Source organism: Globicephala melas, chromosome 11 (assembly GCF_963455315.2).
Source record: "Globicephala melas chromosome 11, mGloMel1.2, whole genome shotgun sequence".
Lineage (NCBI taxonomy): Eukaryota > Metazoa > Chordata > Mammalia > Artiodactyla > Delphinidae > Globicephala > Globicephala melas.
The window spans coordinates 17,259,081-17,271,426 of record NC_083324.2 but is presented as its reverse complement, the minus strand read 5'-3'; the positions used below and the strand labels follow the sequence as shown (position 1 = coordinate 17,271,426).

The 12,346-nt window shown below is 42.6% G+C and overlaps 1 protein-coding gene across 2 annotated transcripts in view; it reads right to left on the bottom strand.

Moving 5' to 3' along the window:
• PDZRN3 (PDZ domain containing ring finger 3) overlaps window positions 1-12,346 on the bottom strand; it is a 247,234-nt gene that overhangs the window by 215,292 nt on the left and 19,596 nt on the right. For both annotated transcript variants that reach the window (XM_030867737.2, XM_060308000.1), the window contains exon 3: window positions 9,525-9,632. In XM_030867737.2, the coding sequence (XP_030723597.2) occupies window positions 9,525-9,632 (108 nt within the window). The remainder of the gene's footprint in view (window positions 1-9,524; window positions 9,633-12,346) is intronic.

Sequence of the window (12,346 nt, the reverse complement as noted above, 5' to 3'; positions counted from 1 at the left end):
AAGATGGAAATTAAGAGAATCAAAAGAGCCAAAAAGGAAGCAGGGAGCGCTAGCTACCCTCAGGAGAAGAGAGGTGGGACCCAGACTGTCTGCAGTTCAAATGACTGTCAAAATAGACACAGACAAATAGACAAAACAGAAGAGCCAAAGGTCTTCTTGGAGCAACGTGGCACTCTGTGTGGCCGAGAACCCCATCCCAGCTGCCCTCCCCCAGAGGCTCATGGGAATCATTCATCACCATTGCACGAAATCGTGCTGTTGCAGCTTCCCAGCCTGGGGTACTGGGAGTTTTCAGTGAAAGTGGCGTAATTGCAAATCAGCACTTGCAGCCGCCAGTCCACCTGAGTCTTCCACGTGTCGTTCCCAGTGACAATTCCTAATCTAACTCTCCCTGCTCCTGTTCCCAGCCCCCTCATCTATAGGCCCCCTGCTTAGTTTTTGTTTTCAAAATGATGTGGACCTACTGCTTTCAAAGGTTCTCCCAGGGCCTCTCCCACACCGCTTATTTTACATATACTTCGTTGTTGATAATTTAAGTCAGACCATTCCAAACATACCTTTCAAGTCCGATAAAAGTGCACCTAGGGCTTCCCTGGTGGCGCAGTGGTTGGGAGTCCGCCTGCCCATGCAGGGGACACGGGTTCGTGCCCCGGTCCGGGAAGATCCCACGTGCCGCGGAGCGGCTGGGCCCGTGAGCCATGGCCACTGAGCCTGCGCGTCCGGAGCCTGTGCTCCGCACTGGGAGAGGCCGCGGCAGTGAGAGGCCCGCGTACCGCAAAAAAAAAAAAAAAAAAAAAAAAAAAGTGTACCTAACTCTTTGTGTCTTACACCAACAGACTGAAAGACAAAAACTTAATTTTTAAAAAAATGACATGGGTTCTTGCTCTCAAAACCCCCATACTTAAAGATAAGGGTCTAGATATGGTGTACAAAGAAGACAACTGAATATAAACTGTATATTATCTGTACTGTTGTCAAGGGTTTGTTGTTTTGTTGTTGTCTGGGAATTACCAAAGATTTAATTTTTCGACCTAATCTTTATTCAAAAAATTTAATGGGGATGCCAGTCACTTCTGATTTATTCTTATTTTAAAGTGCTTTGTGGATGATCTAAATAACTCTTTTTACTAAGGGTTGACCATGAGGGGATAGATTTAAAACTTCTGGGGAGCCACAACCCCCACAGAAGTACACAGTGTCAAGAGGAAGTAAACTCTGATAATCTGGACAGAGAATGGAAGGGAGGAACTTCCAACAGCCTGGTTCCAGCGTCTCAGCATGAGCTGCCCACCCATCTCATATGTGAGGCCATCTGCTAGGAGCTTTTGGAAAAGAGAAGGACAAGTAACATACAAAAGGAAACACACAAGCAGGAGTCAGCTTTGTGATACTTAAAACTCAAAGGAAACTTCTAACTCATCGTTTTTCCTCTTTACTGTTTTCTGGATTATAAAAAAGAATACTCACTTCTCTGGAGAAGCCCAACATTATAGAAAGGTGACTTAAAAGATGTAGAGTTTCCCCATAATCCCACTCTACGACTTTATATGTAACTTTAAAATGTTTTATTACCTCCGAGTACGTTTTCCTATGAAAAGACTAATATACATAAATGTCTTTAAAACAAACAAATTGCATCACGCCATATGTTTTATCCTTCACCTAACGTTTATCTGGCTGGTGTGCAGTGATGTCTGTTACAAACATGTTCCCTGAAAACCTAGTGTTTTTTTTGGTAAAGCTAGTTTTTATAGCAAAACAGTAATAAAATAAGAACAATAATAAATATTACCAAGTCAATATATCAGTACAGTCATTAGGAAAAAAATTAATACAAAATGTTATTTTTTTAAAGGCAACTGGGAGTAAAGAGGAAATATTTGGCATTAATTGGTCACATTGTTAATTCTGAAAAGTATGTCTGCCTGAAACAGTTCAAGGTTTCCGCAATAACCTTGCAGCAGCACTACATTCTGGCTAAAACACACAAGAGGAAAACAGATCTCAGAAGTATTTTGCTGACTTCTATAATTGGCTTTGGTATTAAGTTCTTGTATCAGATACTAAAATTTGAATTTAAAAAAAAACCCAAACAATTCTTCATATTGGCACGTAAGAGCAAAAATCCTTTGACGTATGTTATCTCCTTGCTCTACTCAGACAGCATGACAGGTAGGGGAGACAGAGAGTAATGCTCTTCCCGTTTTAGACATGAGGCACGCGAGGCTCAGCATCTAGGATACTAAGACCACAGAGCGAATAACCTGGTAGAAACCTAAACCTGGGGTCCTCATTGAAACCTCAGGGCTCTTTCCACTTCCACATGTGCCTGCTAATACTAAGGAAATCAGCTGCTTTCATTTTGCCAGAACTTCTATTGCTATGGTACAGGCTATAAGAGTAAGATGAAAGTGAAAAGCGTCTTTAAACAGGGGGAGGAGGGAAAAAGAACTGAGATGCAACAAAGGTGTCCACTTTCTTTTACATCTGAAGACCAAAAAGAATGACTCATACATTATTATGAAATACACACCATCCCAATGAAAGGAGAGTCATTACTTCCAAATGATAATGTCGTCATTCCAAAAACATCGTATGAGTCCAGCCAGAGATAACAAGTCCAGAGTCGAACTGTCACCCCTCCTCTCTTGTGTCCACGGTAAACATCACTAAATGATCACCCCACTCACCCCCACTCAATCCAGACATGGCCTCAGAATCCTGCCGCATAAAAATCCAGGGTACAACGCTGTCGACCAACCGAAATCGGTAACTCAGATGAAACTCTAGTCTCTGCCTCTGGAAATGGAGAGTTGAGGCCCATTACTAATAAGGGGTCTCTAAAACCTGCGTATTTTTGCGGCTTAAAAAGAATCTTCTCAACATAGCTTGAATTATACCACATCCCTTTCATCAAAACAGATTATTTGTGTAACTGAGGTAACAGAGATTTCAAATGGACACAAACAGGTTTTACTTCTCAGGAGGATAATTGCCACAGAATTTTTTCCTCTCCTCTGCTGAGTGTGGTCCATGGCTATCAGTCACTACAGAGGACAACAGCATAGCCTCACGTGTTTATTTTTAATGTCACCCCCAAATGGCTTGAGCATCTCTCTGCCTGTTGAGCAATAATAGGTTTCCTGCATACAGTTACACAAGAAATACCGAGACCTTCTTACCCCATAATGACAGAAAAATGTAATTACAAAATCACCTACTTTAGAGCACATTTTTCCTCCCAAAATCAAACCAAAAATAATATAGAAATATTTTAAACAATGTTCATCAACAATTTTTACTTCACTGATAACAGCTAAGCAAAGATCAGAGTTTTGATTCAAAAGAAAAGAGTACATTCATCACTATTTCAAAAGGGATTCCTCTAGGAGTTGCAAATCTTCAAAGGAGGAGGAGAAACTTAAGCATGCAGACTTGGACTGGAATAAGAGGTACTGATACAGGCATAGTTTTCAAAATATATAAAAGGACGAACAGAGAAACAGAAGGAGAGAGGTGTGTTGTTGATGATGATAATGTTGTGTGTGTATCTGCGTATTTCCATTTTCTAGCTCTGTCTGCTGAGAGTGCCTAGAAACAATGAAACCTCAATTATAACCTCGTATAATTATATATGATCACCCTAGCACCCATATTTTGGTTTCTAAATGCCACTCACTCTTCACTCAATGGAGTTAGAGCTACTTGGAAAAAGAGCTGATTCTAGGGCTGGGGCAAGGAGAGCACAAGATGAGCCTGGGACATCTCGTGGTGCCACAAAGTAAGGAAGTGCTCAAAAACTGATGGAAACAGGAGAAAAGGACAGAGGTACTAGCTTGAAAGAGCGCCTTCTGGCCCAAACTGGCCAAGGTGACCACCAAATTATAAGAATCCATGAGTCCATACTGAAACAGACAGACAGACACATGGAGATAGGCAGAAAAAAACAGGGAGGAAAAGAACACTTCTTCTTACAACTCATAAACATAGAAGGATGTACTTAGTAAATCACCATTTGTCAACCATTATAATAATAATAGTCAAGTAAAATCCATAACTGGGTGCTAAAACCAGTGTATGAGAGTTTGAGTCGCGGCAAGATATTTCCACAGCCTCAAAGTATCCCCCCACCCTCCCCGACAGGATACAAGACAAAGGAGAAACCAATACCTTTACAGCAGAGAGACGTGGCAGATAAGACTTTAACCAAGCAGCCGAAGTTAACATCACTAATAAAGGGACAAAGTGGCATCGTGTGACCCCCGACAGGATGCGCTGAGAAGGACATACTATCACTTCTTTGGTATTCCTGCCCAAAATGTATGGCCTGAATCCATACTCATGAGGAAACATCAGACAAACCCAAACTGAGAGACATTACACAAAAGACCTAGTTTGTGTTCTTTGAAAACATCAGTAGCATGTAAGACAAAATACTTGAGCCACTGCTCTAAAGGAAAGGAAATCACGAACTGTGCCAACTCAGTAAAACCTATGATCTGCGGTTTTCTCTTGCTATCAAGGACACTGTACGGATTATTAGAAATCTGACTACATTCTGTAGATGAGACAATAGGGCCCCACCAATATTAATTTCCTGACTTAGATAAATGGATTGTAGTTATGTAAGAGAAGGTCTTACTCCTAAAAACAAATACACACTGATGTATTTAGGAATAGGGGTAGAGAGAGAAAGGGATAAAGTAAATGTTGTAGATGTTAGTGCTGGGGGAATCCGGGTAAAGCCTGTACAGGAATTCATTAATGCAAGCCTGAAATTACGTCAAGATAAAAAGTTAACAGAAGAAAAAGAGCGTCTTCCTTTTTCTAAAACTAAATGCTTTTGCAGGTGAATTCACATGGCACTCTGCCATTTTAGTTGCTGGGAGAACATTATCTTCACTAACAAATAGTAAAATCTTGCTTTACCAGGTAGCCTAGCTCGGGAAGGGAAGGCAGTGTTAATCTGTTCTAGTCAACCCTGTAACCCAGCCTTTTTAGCAATGACAAACAAAACAGAGAATGACTGATGTACACAAAAGCCACTGAGCTTACAGACCTTCTGTGAACACATGCTTGGGTCTTCAAATCATAACACTCCCAAGATGAACACGTATTTACAGAGGATTGTACAAAACAAAGGTTAGTGGCAAAAGAGGGCTTCACTCCCTGCCTGCACTGCACTCGGAGAATAGCATTTACTATCTCAAAGCAGAAGAGGACATTGCATTTAGCCCAGACAACTGTCACAGAAATTCACTTACCGCCAAATGAGAGACGAGTACAATGCAAGAACGAGCTTCTGAGCAACGCACCTTGCATCATAAGGTTGGGAACAAGACAAACCTCTACCCCAGTCATTCTCCCCGGGGTCCTTATCATAACCCGAGGTACTGCTGGAAATCTATGGAAGCATTTTTCATTGTCACAAGGATTGGGGTGGGGACCAAGGATGCTAGAAGCCCTAAACGCACAGTCTCGGGCAATGAAGAATTATTGGGCTTCCTGAATAACCATCCCGTATCCTGCCAGACATTAGTAAAGGTAAAGTGACAAACTTTTTATGATTACCTGAGGGTACACCCTAACTCTGTTTTACATATAAACCCTGAGGGGTTTTTTGTTTTGTTTTGTTTTTGCAATTTAAATGCATACAGATTACACACCCACGTTCACAGCAGTATTATTCACCACAGTGTAAAGATGGAAGCAAGCCAAATGTCCATCGATGGATGAATGGATAAACACAATGTGGTATATACTTCTATACATACAATGGAATAGTATTCAGCTTGAAAAAAGATGGAATTCTGACACATGCTACAAGTCCACAGATGACTGCGCAGGCCATCATGCTAAGTGAAATGGGCCAGACACAGAAAGATAAATACTGTATGATTCCACTTATGTGGGGCACCTAGAGTAGTCAAATGCATAGAAACAGAAAACAGAAGGATGGCAGCCAGGAGCTGGGGGAAGGGGAGGAGCGGGGGGTTAACGGCTACAGTTTCAGTTTGGGAAGACAAAAAAGTTCTGGAGATGCATGGCGGTGATGGTTGCACGATAAAGTACTTAATGCCCCAGAAAAGTACACTTACAAATGGTTAAAATTTTATGTTACGTATATTTTACCACAAATTTTAAAAAATACACATACACACACATACACACAGAGATGTGTGCAAATCAAAGGAAGACTGTATTTAATTGTGCCGTATCTTAACCACAATCTGTTCACCACCGTGGAAAATCCAATCGTGGACGGCGATTCTGCTTGTGGTGCCAAACTCCACAGCACCGCCTTCCTGGACCAGCAACTTCTGTCGCCGGTGCACCGTGCCGAGACCACAAGGACATGCCAGCGTCTGGCAACAAACATCACAGTGTCTTCTAATGTGGCTGTGCCCAAGCGTTTACATACCGATACATACATTTTATTATAAATGATCTTCCTGTTACTTTTCTATTAATGTCAGTATATAGGTTCTACCATTAGGTGTGCATGTATATAAATATTATTTATGAATTTCGTTTCATGAGAGTATTGATGGCATTTCACAATATTTCTGATAAAAAACGAGGCGAGTATGCTTGGCTCTGATGTGGGTGAGAACTACAGCTCCGGTCTTGGGGAACAAAGAGCGGTAGGAACACAGTAACCGTTAACAACTCTGCACTGAGGACGAGATTTAGTCAGTCTCTATGGATTTAATATAAGCTTCCTTTTGCCAGGATGAAAGTTTTTATGGTGAAAATCTAGTGGGAGTTTGCTCACTCCTCTGAAAAGGAAGAAATATGGAGGAAAACTAGAAAGCCGTTGACGCTTCTTAGTGAACCCACGTGCACACTTAAAATAATCAAATTCATGCCTGGTAATAAACTCAGATACAGACAAGGTGAACAGGAGAACATCGTTTTCAGGCATGGGAATCACTGTATCATGTCAAAAGAGATTAGGATTTGACGGAGAAGGGCACGGGGTGTCAATTGCAATTACACATATGTTGTTTCTCTATTGTGATCATCCTTCTTTCCATCTCAACACTGGGACATGATTAATATTTTACATACTGTCCAAAAGGGGAATGTGACTCACCAGAAACCGTACTAAATGTTTCAAACACAGATCCCCCTTTGCCAAGAGAAAATCCTGCCCAGCTGTACATTTCTCATTTGCAAAACGTAAGAGCAATGAAATTCCATTACTTACAGAAACTGGCTGTTCCACCAAACCCTTGGCAATGGAAACTGTACTTATCTTTTGGAACAATAGTCTCAAAAAATGTATTCTCGGGCTTCCCTGGTGGCGCAGTGGTTGAGAATCCGCCTGCCAATGCAGGGGACACGGGTTCGAGCCCTGGTCTGGGAAGATCCCACATGCCACGGAGCAACTGGGCTCGTGAGCCACAACTACTGAGCCTGCGCTCTGCAACAAGAGAGGCCGCGATAGTGAGAGGCCCGCGCACCGTGATGAAGAGTGGCCCCCGCTTGCCACAACTAGAGAAAGCCCTCGCACAGAAACAAAGACCCAACACAGCAAAAATAAATAAATAAATAAATTTATTTTTTAAAAAAATGTATTCTCTCTTCCTTGAAAAAAAGACAGTAAGGATGCATTTGAGCTCGTGAAAAAGCATCTTGCCCAAGCAAATTCCTGGTAGGGAAAATCCACTCCCCTGACCGGGGAAATATGAAGATTGACCCTAAAACGTGCAGCAAAAAGATCTCTAGGTTTAAGAACCCTTCAAAAAGTCAAGGGGGATGTAGCAGTATTAATGATGTCCTTAAAACAAAATCAAGTATCCTTTTTTTTTAATAAAAACGTCCCATCTCATTTTTTTTTTTTTTTAAGATTTGGGGGTAGGAGTTTATTAATTAATTAATTTATTTTTGCTGTGTTGGGTCTTCATTTCTGTGCGAGGGTTTTCTCTAGTTGTGGCAAGCGGGGGCCACTCTTCATCGCGGTGCGTGGGCCTCTCAGTATCGCGGCCTCTCGTTGCAGACCACAGGCTCCAGACGCGCAGGCTCAGTAGGTGTGGCTCACGGGCCCAGTGGCTCCGCGGCATGTGGGATCCTCCCAGACCAGTGCTTGAACCCGTGTCCCCTGCATTAGCAGGCAGATTCTCAACCACTGCGCACCACGGAAGTCCCCAAGTATCCTTTTAATATGTAAACTGTCACACTGCATCCACTCTTTCAGAAAAGTAACTCTTATACCCTAACTCGTTCAGTTTGTTTTCTTGGGGAGATATAACCGTCTGTTCCCCTAAGGATATAAATTGACCTGAAGTGTACTGCTTTGCACATTGCAGAATTCATCCAAATGGGACCAGAAAAGCGAGACTCTGTCATCCTCTCCCCAACGCTCCCTCCCCCAGAAGCACATGGCCACATTCCGGCGGGTTACGGGAACTTCCCTCGTGGCTCATCCCATGGTCAGAGTTCCCACTCGGTCCAAGGTTTGAAAGAGACCACACATATACTCAAGAAATATAGATGCTATGCAAATGTGTGTTTGGAACATAAAACATCCAGTGGTCACAGTGCCATTTTTCCAGTTTCCTGTTTCACGTGCTATATTATGGCTACGGCCCATGGGTGAGTTTCTTACGGGCTTCAACAACTCATCCTGGATTCTCGTATTTAATTTTTTCCTCACAGGAGAGCCAACAAATTGAGCCCATGTATATATATATAATTTACCCATTAAAAGAGCAATCAACGTAGTCAAAACCACCAGCAAAATATAGTCATTTGTATCAAACTTTGCAACAGGAGGCCACACAAGCAGGCCATGAATCACTCTTTCCCTTTCAGCAACTCGGAGCATGCTAGGACACAGTGTGACCCTATTCCAAAGTGTCCTGTGGCGGGGCGGAGGGAGCTACCTACCTCCCCTGGTGAAAATCTATAAAGCCCCTAAGTAACAGTTTAAAATGATGAGTGAAAATTGAAAACGAGGAAGTCGGTGATGAGACGAGTGACCATCCTGAATATCAACCTTTGCCTGCACGTCCCCGGACAATCAACTAGTACAAGTGACAACAGGCAGAAAAGACACGCATAAAAGAGGGATCTGTAGAAATAACTGTGTGCCGTGAGCTCTGAGGACGTTACAGTGATTCCAAAGCTGACACAATGATCCCCTCCCTGGTCACCGATCTGAACAGAGTCACCATGTGCACCACAGGGACTGCTCATCTGGTTCTAACTAACACACGACTCCCCAGTGGTTTTCACACGAAGCTCTAACGGAAGAACGCAAAACAGATGTGCGGCCGCGTGACAAGAGCCAAATCGTGAATAAGCCACTCGTAATCCGGCTTCTCTGCACTGAACGTGAACAAAGGCTTAAGAGCGAGGCAATCAGCACCCAGTCTGGTCCCACACCCTCGGAGAGGTCTGACTCCTGCGCCGCAAGAGTCCCAGCTGAGGCCTCCCTGCCCCACCGAGCACCCTGCCTCGAACCGGATGAAGACGGGATGCCATTCGGCCTACAGAAGACCCTGGCAGTGTCCACATACCTCGATAATCCTGTCGTGAATTTGCAGGCCTCCGTCCTTGGCTGCAGGTCCACTGTCAACTATTTTGGATACAAAGATTCCTTCAGTGGACGATCCATCTTGGTTGTCCTTTGGGTTAAAAGAAACACACACGTGAACGCTAGGCATTAAGTTGGTCATGAAAATCGAGCTTACACTCTTAAAACGGTAATGGGTTCTTGCTGGCGGCACAAGTGGCAAGGGGGTAAAAGCCAGCTGTCTCCCCCGATTTCTGTTTTAAACTAAAAGTAACGTGACAAAATAAGTCAAGCCGTACCAAAAGGTATAAAATGATAAGCCCCTGCCGTCTCTAACCCACTGTCCTTCTACCCCTTCACTGCATCGAGTGGCAGTTTATCCACCCTTTCCAAAACATTTTAATGTATTTCTTTTTTTCTTACACACAGAAATGGGATTATGCTCCCCACGTTCTCGGGTGCCTGGTTGCAGATTCTCCACCATCAGCCCCACTGTCTACCTCACTCCCTTAAGTGACTGGACAGCAACCCCACACAGGGATAATGAGCACTGTTTACAGTTGTTGCTATTAGAGACTGTGTCACCTCTAATTCCTTTCTATCTGTGTTCTGAAATATCTTTGCTAGTATATATCGGGGCAAATCCCTAGCAATGGAACTGCTGGGTCAAAGGGTACGTGTATTTGATAGACGTCGCCAAACTATCCTTCAGAGAGCTTGTACTTACAGCTCATTAGACAGAGTGTATTCTCATATCCCCACAAGCACAGAGTATTATAAAACTTTTAAATATCCAAGAATCTGATGGTGAAAATAGGCGTTTTATCTTTGTTCTGATTTGCATCAGAAAAGCCCACCATGACCCCTCCCTCCTCCTAATAAATTCTGATCTCCAATCTTCTTGAATTCCTTTAGATCTTTCAAAGTCCAGACTGAAACTTTCTGGGAAAGAAGACAGCTCCATGCTCAAAGTCCTCCCTTTATTTAAAATCAAAAAGCTCCAACTCATAAAAAAAAAAAAAACCCTCACAGCTTGTTCATGAACTTCTTTCCAAATAGCACTGGGATGAATGCTCTCCAAGTGTGTGGATTAAATTTCTCGTGATTAACAGATGGATTTATAACTGCAATGGCAAAAGCATGTGTTGTTTCCAAACAAAAAGCATTTGGGAAGTAAGTTCAGGATGTTCCACAAAAACTCCAAAATCTACCATCATGGCAATTTCCCTGACATAACGCCATAAGAAGATCTACTTCACTACTTATTTCTCTACATGCAAATACATCAAAATTCCATTTGTTAAAAAATAATTATGAAAATACAACATTTTCCTCTTTAAACTGCAAAACAAAAACAAACCTATATTCTAAAGAAGGAGAGACATGGCTTTGAAGTGGCTCCATCTACCCCTTGAAGTGTAACAGTAGTAACCAAGGGTGGGAAAATGCACATTCTCTACCTCTTCTCTCCCCTCCCATCCCCGCTTCTCACAAAGACACACACACACACACACACACACACTACATAATGTTATAGATATGATTCAAAAGACACCAAAATCACAAGCAAAAATGAACCTTAAGTGTTTTTCCCAACATTTATCCCCACAAGACAAAGATAAGTCTCTCACTGCCATCTGGATTCTATCAACACTCTTCCAAGAGAGAAGGGTCTGCAAATCTGTGGGTGTTGTGCTGGATCAACCGGCCCCCAAAGGCACCCCTGGCCAGCATCACAGCACTCCGCTCAGGCCTTCACTGTCTGAATTTCTATGAGGCTCCCTTCTCTCTCGCAGCCACTACTGATGGTGCACGACTCCCAAGGCATCTGTGTAGCTCCCTACGCGCCCATATCAGATACAAAGCAGTACAACAGCTTCTATTTACTGAACATACATTAGGTACCAAGTACGTAGTGAGCGCACTCTGTCCGCCATTTAATCCTCATAATAACCACAACTGGTATGTAATATTATTAGCCATTTCATAGATGGAAAAAATCTGAGACAGAGAGGTTAAGTAACCTACTTAAGGTCACACAGCTAAAAAGTGGCATAGGTCACTTTCAAACTAAGGATAGGTTGATTCTCTTATACAAGCTCTAAGTGCAATGCTGTCTCCCATTGAGAAAAGTCTCAAAAATACACATGAATTCCAACATTCCAGGCTATGGGAATATTCCACTAGAGGAACCTGAAGAGTCTCAATGGACCACAAAGGATTTATGGACAAGCCTGAGTTCCCTAAGGGATGATGTCAATATACCAAATGAAAACAGATCTGTGTTTACTCTGATTTAACTGTTTTGCATTTCTTGGCTGGGGAGGAAGGGGGGAAAAAAGGGGATGGGATTTGGGCTTTGGCTTGTTTTTCAGAAAAATACATCGTACACAAGTCATTTTTCTTAAGGAGCATCAGAAAGTCCAAGCAAAAATCAGAGAGGAACAGGCAAGAGCAAACACCACAACTGAGCTTAAATAAAGACAGTGGTAGGGGATGGTAACAGAATTCAAAAAATACAGAAAGCACAAAATAAAAAAAAACCAATCAAGCCCGTCGCTGATAGCGAGACTTTTCTCTTAAGAGACATCTCTTTAGTCTTTGATTGTTGGCTCCTCTCCTAACACATTTTAAGGTAGAGCTATGCACGAAGGTGAACCAAGATGAATTAGGATTTGTTTGCTTTTGTTGGCTTGAGAAACAGAAAAATGAAAGGGACTGTTTTCATCCCAGGGGTGCCTGACAATGAAGTATATTTGCCAAAGGCTGAAGGGAAAGGTCTGATACACCAGACTGGGGGCTGTTTCTTTAGGGATACGAGCACTC